General features: G+C 43.2%; 1 protein-coding gene across 1 annotated transcript; it reads right to left on the reverse strand.

The window, feature by feature from the left end:
* Positions 1 to 1120: 1120 nt before the first annotated feature.
* Positions 1121 to 3671, reverse strand: LOC124047649 (vimentin-like). Its single transcript, XM_046367964.1, has 5 exons — positions 3605 to 3671; positions 2958 to 3452; positions 1940 to 2617; positions 1655 to 1699; positions 1121 to 1517 (listed from the first exon to the last, which is right to left on the reverse strand). The coding sequence occupies exons 1-3, from the start codon at positions 3669 to 3671 to the stop codon at positions 1941 to 1943; spliced, it is 1239 nt and encodes a 412-aa protein (XP_046223920.1). The 3' UTR covers positions 1121 to 1517; positions 1655 to 1699; position 1940.
* Between the last annotated feature and the right edge of the window lie 3041 nt (positions 3672 to 6712).

Below are 6712 nucleotides of genomic sequence, written 5' to 3' on the forward strand. Positions count from 1 at the left end.
AGTTGAATGTTGCCAAAATGCTGAAGTTGTCTGTGGTTAGATTCAAACATGCAACCTTTGGGGAGCTAGATGTTTGCGTTATACACCCACCCAACCAACCACCCTACTTTAGTTTTTGCTTTAAGTAACCTTCTGTCTTATATGCAACCATACCAAACGTAACATTTCAAAAATAAATAGAGTTTCCTGGATATATGTTCACTATGTTATGTCTAGTCTGAGACTTGTCGTGGAATTATTGTAATCAAATGGAGAGACTTAAATGTCAAAACAAGTCAACTTTATTATTTATTTCCTGCAGTAATGGAGCTTGTCAACGAGCCCCCCCGTTGGTAATTCGTTGAGAGCCCAACAAGCGGATTTGAGCCACAGCGTTTTATAGCAAAGTCCATCCTCATGAAAAACAGCAGATGTATGGAATGGGTCACAAGGTTCGGATTCATATGAAGGATACTAATAATTCTCCGCAAACAGTATTGGCTGTAAAAACTTCTCATTATGTTGAGACCAGGTTCTGGCCCTGGGGCCTTCTCCCCTTGGTACCCAGTACAGAAACATTAACTCATGCTATGGAATACGGTCTTGTTAGGCTTATCACCCTAAGGCCATGTAAATATTCTGTCAGTGTTAAATCTCCCTGAGGCCCACTTTCAGTCCAAACACAGATGGGTGTTCTTTAAAAAAAACTATTCTGTTGCATAAAACAAGCAGTTGATGCAGTAACAGTATTCTAACAATCTTGTAATTCCTGTTCTGACACCATCCTGGTTGACTTTGTGTAATCTTACCATGTACATAAAAAAAAGATGTGCATTTGTTCAAAGTAATAAACATTATCTTTATATTTATGTTTTCATTTCGTGTGAGTGGAAAGGTTTTAGTGTTTCCCCACATTTCAGAGTGTGCAGTAACAATTTCTAGTCAGGTTTTGGTTATTCTAATACAAAGTGGTTGGGAGGTCTTATATCTCTGACAAACCCAGACATCATTTTTAGACGGAAACTATTAGGAGATTAAAAATGATTACCAGAAACAAAACACAGCAGTTGTATGCACTCAAGTTAAGCTTTATTTATTATGTAGTAGTGGGTATACATTTATGTAAACCGCTTTAGTTATCTTACATAAAATGGGTGAGTCACAAGGTTTAAATTAAAGTAAAGGGAATGTTTTTGTTTGAGGAGTTAACCATAACAGTAGCAGGGCATGAGAAGGGTGCTCCAATGTCCGAGAGTGGTTGACAGGGTCAGGCAGGAATGGGAGCGACCGATGACGAGGGCTGGTCAGGGGAGCGGAAGCTGTGGTGGGTAGGACTTGGGGAGAAGGTAGGGTGCTGAGGGTCTGAGTGTGGACTGTTGAAAGGGTTGGACGGGAAGAGCTGGGGTAGTGGAGGGAGAAGTTGACAGGCAATTAAGTCTGGAAGGGCTGACGGGTGGGAGATACAGTAGGGTGCTCAGGCAGACATTCTGGCAGCTGTGTGGGTCTCCACACTGTGGTGGTCCTCACTCTGACCGCTCCTACATGGAGAAGTAGGTTTCATATGGAGGATTGAATCAGGGTACATAGCCTGCCTGAGTGGTAAACAGTGTACGTAGCCTGAGTGATACACAGCACAATTGAAAGTGACTATGGAAATTATAAATAAGGTGGGTACCTTTTTTTATTTGAAGTTTCTCTGTCTCGAATGATATTTGGACACCTACAAATATAATGTTTCAGTTATGCAGTATTGAAAGTGTGAACAGTGCTTTAGTGTTGCAAGTAAATATTCAAATCATTTTCTGATGTCAACACATTTTCCTTTAAGCCTTAGCATCACAATGAGCCATAAAGCCATCCAGTCAGTCACACAACTTTCACTGTAACTCATTCTCTACATCAAAGCACCACTTAGACTTTGAGGACACTACAGTTACCCATCCATCGGTGATCAACCCACCTTAAACTTCTGGCTCTTTCCCTGCCGAGATCCCCAGTCTGCTCTCTTCTCCCTCCAGCAGCTTCCTGTAGACGGCTATCTCAGCATCCAGCTTCAGCTTGATATGCAGCAGCTCCTGGTAGTCAGCCAGGTACTTGCCCATCTCCAGCTTGGTCTCGCAGAGTTGGTTTTCGAGCTGGGCAATGATGCCCTCCAGGCCTCCAACTTTATCCATGTGGGCCATCTCCATGTCCTCCAGCTGCTGCTCCAGGGCCATGTTGCGTGCCCTCAGCCCATCAATCTGGTTCTGGAGGTCTGTCACCTGGTTGTGGAAAGTGGTGATCTCTTCTTTAATCGACTTCATCTGCTCTTCTTTCTTGCCGGCAACCTCTTTGAGGTTTTCGAACTTGCCCTTGTACCACTTCTCGGCTTCCTGTACGTTTTTGGCCGCCACAGCCTCGATCTCGGCACGCATGTTGCGCAGATATGCGGCCAGGTCTGGACGGTCACCGTCAATTTCCGCAGTCACCTTGGAGTCCTCGATCTGCTTCATGAGGTCGGCGACTTCCTCGTCGTGAAGCTTCTTGAGGAACTCGATCTCGGCCACCAGCTGTTCGACGCGCTTTTCAAGCTCCGCCTTCTGCAGGGTGGCATTGTCTACGTCTTGACGGAACTCCCTCAGGATCATCTCTGCCTCCTCTGGAGATGGATAAATGGGGGAGGTGAGTAGATGTTTTAAAACATTACAGCAATGTTATTATAGTATTGCGATCAGGTTCACTTGGTGTATGTAGACAAAACGTTGGCTGATCATACACCCCTACGAGTACAAGCAATCTCGATCAACCAATGGTATGTCTAGAAACATTGTGTCATCAAATTTGGCATTTTGATTATTCAAGGAATAAAATTATAGCTAGAAATCCTGCGTTCTTCATGGAAATTTGGTTTATATCATCATACAATAATGTCATTATGGAAGACGATCGAGATCAGTAGATCTCCCCAGCCAGTGATCAGTGTGGGACTGGTACCATACCTTTCAGTGACAGCTCCTCTTCCAGTTTCAGCCTCCACACCTCCACCTCCTCCTCAATGTATCCCCTCTCGATATCAGCAGCTCCCTTCTCATTGGTCAAAGCTTCAATCAGCTCCCTCATCTCCTTGAACTTGAGTTCATACTCTTCTCCGATGCCGGTGGGGCCTCCCTTGAAGCGGCCCTGTAGGGCGGCGAGCTCTGCAGTCAGCTGGGCGTTCCTCTGTTCAAGGGCCTGAACCTTCTCGATGTAGCCGGCGAACCTCACATTCAGCTCCTGCATCTCCTCCTTCTCGTTGGCATGCTGCTGGTGTATCTCTGTGCCGATTTCCACGGCGGATGACAAATTGCCGCCCTGGTGCCCGGACCGTCCACGGTTGTTGTACGAGGAACCGCGACACCGGGATGGAGAGGGGCTCTGGACCCGCGTACTGCTACGAGAGCCGCTCACCTGCAGTGACTGGGATTTCTGTGAATAGGAAGCTCCTCTCATGTTTGCTTCTCAGTGTGTTACAAAGTGTGTTCTAGGATCAGATTTTGTTTCTTGAGTATAGTTCCAGTTCCACCAAAAGGATTTGAAGGCCTCTTGTGTTCTCTTTCTTTGCTGGCTGGCCCAACTTATTACTGTACTGACAGTCTCTCAGATCGACCCGTGTCTTTTATAGGGTCACAAAGAATGTCTCGGACTCCCTTGAAACTCTCGCAGGGTTTTGACATGTTTTAAATGTGGATCATCACTCTCTTCCAAAGACCTGCAGCACAACAGTCTTCATTAGCTAGCTAGCATTGCGTTGTTAGTAGCGGTGACGGGTGGAGTTTGTGCGGCCCACGCCTCCGTGTGAAATAGTGATATGAGGATGTATGCCCGCTAGGGACTCGGGAGGGTATGGAGGCCATCTAGCACATTGGGAAAGACTGACGAAGTGACTGTGCTTTGGCAACAGATTTTCCTGTAAGACTTTCCGACACAGCTTCACGGTAGCCTCCCTCATACAATCAAGATGTCAGACATCATTGCAGTGGAGACATTCTTTGAACAATTAACCATCTCCAAGAATAACAAGAGTCTTCCTAATGCTGGGAACGGTGTTAAGGAGAGCATTAGGGTAATGCTTCATTTGAGTCTCCATGTAGTCTCAGGATAATGTGTTATGACAAATAGGGTTATAATGATAGTAAATCTATTCCTTGATATTTTAGATTCAGTTGCCTCTATTTGTGCACAGTAAGAAAAGCCTATATTTGAACTATGGACAACCACTATTTGTCAGTGAAATGGTCTAAAGCACATGCAACTGAGCACTATTGAAATGTTTGGAGATGTTTAAAAGTCGTAATCTGAACTGTCAAAAATTGAAATCTGCATTTCACGAGACAATTTAGTTACTTTAGTTTTTACAGTTCGCTCGCACACTCAAATCACATTGAAATCCCTTTTACAACCCCTCCTGTCATGTCATTTTCCCTCATCTCTTCATTCATGGACATGAGATTACTTTAGTTGGCCAAATGGTGAAGTAATACTCTTGTATTAGCTAACATTAGCTATGTATTACATGGCTAGATGTGTGCTGTGTCTATGTGGGTGTTATCTGTGTCTGTGTGATTCCTCCGGCCCAAGTTGTCAGTCCCCTGTGAGGGCTCTACAGTCATGGATATAAGATTACATGTCTTCACCAAATGAGGAATTAATACATTGATATACCACATGTTTTGTAGTGAGTCAGGATTAGCTTTCTGCTGACATTAGTGTGATGTGGGTGTATCTGTATGCTGCCTCCATGCCTATAACCCCATACTCATTCCATTGTGAAGGCCTCAATCTTTGGTCTTCTCTTGACCAGAGAGAGGGTGAATGAATACTGCATGTTCAGTAGATAGCCAATCATCACTGCTATCTAGCTGTGTGTGGGTGTTATCTATTTGTACTCCTCCAGCCCAGGTCAGACTCATTCCCCTGCTAAGGCCTCTACATTCATGGATATAAGATTTAAGTAATGTACCACATATTTAATAGGGATTCATGATTAGCTAGCTGCTAACATTGGTGTGCTGTGTGTGGGTCTATCTCTGTACAATATCTGTTTTAATGCCTCCAGCCCCAGTCAGCCTCGTTCCCCTGTGAGGGCATTGGCGTTGAGCAGGTTCAATCTCTAGGGTGCTTGTTAATTGGCTGGCTTGGGCCTCTGCTGTGACACGAGTCATGGAGACATTTTTAGTAATTTAGCAGACACTCTTATCCAGAGCTACTTACAGTTGTGAGTGCAAACACTTTCATACTATTCCCTATGTGGTGTGCACTACTACATACTATTCAATGTGTAGTACACTACTTTTGACCAGAGACCCATGGGTTTCCCATTGCAGGGGGCCCTGGACAAAAGTGCACTATAAAGAGAATAGAGTGCCATTTGGGATGCAGCGACTGACTCCTCCTGTGTCCGCCGAAAGTCTATATGGGAGTGGCACTAAGATGTCCAGCAACAGTGTTAACTTTTTGGTTTCTCTAGAGTATACTGCATGGAGTCCAGGGTCATGATGAAGTAGGGAGGAGGAGAACAGTTTTTTTAAACAAAACGAGCATAAACGGCAGGCGGAGTGATGAGTTCAGGTAGTACCACCTTGCGGGTTACTGATACATTGTGTGCCTACTTAACGCATTCCAGATTTACAATAAGTCACTGAAGTTTGTGGTCTAACCTCCACTGGAAACTGATAATTGTCTGACTGTGTTTTCTGTGACATTTCTTTTATAGGTGGTTGAAGTGCTCTGTTTCCCTTTTGACTCCAGGTTTAAGTGACAGTGGCAGAAGGGTGTGGAAAAAAACATTTGTCTCTAGATATGGCAATCTGTGTCAATATGATAATATACAGTGACAAAAGTGCATTGCTATCTGTGGTCACAATAAGACTGACATTTTAGGGAAACTATTTGTCAATAAAAAAAACAATGTGGACAAGCAAGTCATGTTCATTTTTCTTTGTGTGAGTTTCTCCTAGATAAAAAAATGTAATCTTATTTATCATGCCCGTGTCTCTGTTGATTTAAGATGACTTTGGCACTCATCGACAAACAGAGAGCTGATATGACTACACGCACAGCTAACACACACCCACAGGTAGTGTCTATGGTTTTATATAAATTCAGTGGCCAGTTTATTATGTACACCCATCTAGTACTGGGTCGACCCCCTCCCACCTTTTGCTCCAGAACAGCCTGAATTCTTCAGGGCATTTTATTTTTTGATTGAACCTTTATTTAACTAGGCACAAGGCATGGAAAGGTTGCTCAATTGGTATCAAGGTACCTAATGTGTGCCAGGAAAACATTCCACACACCATTAAACTAACATAACTACATCTAATGTTGTTATGATCTAATGTTGTTATGATCTAATGGTCTAATGCTGTTATGGTCTAATGGTCTAATGTTGTTATGGTCTAATGTTGTTATGGTCTAATGGTCTAATGTTGTTATCGGGAGAATGTATGCACACATGACTGTAAGTCAGTTTGGATAAAAGCGTCTGTTTAAATGGCATATTATTATATTATTATTATTATTATTATTAACTAGCAAATCTAGTGCAGTCCATGTTGTTATGATCTAATTGTCTAATGTTGTTATGGTCTAATGGTCTAATGTTGTTATGATCTAATGGTCTAATGTTATGTTATGTTGTTATGGTCTAATGTTGTTATGGTCTAATGTTGTTATGGTCTAATGTTGTTATGGTCTAATGATCTAATGTTGTTAT

This window comes from Oncorhynchus gorbuscha, linkage group LG11, assembly GCF_021184085.1.
Source record: "Oncorhynchus gorbuscha isolate QuinsamMale2020 ecotype Even-year linkage group LG11, OgorEven_v1.0, whole genome shotgun sequence".
Lineage (NCBI taxonomy): Eukaryota > Metazoa > Chordata > Actinopteri > Salmoniformes > Salmonidae > Oncorhynchus > Oncorhynchus gorbuscha.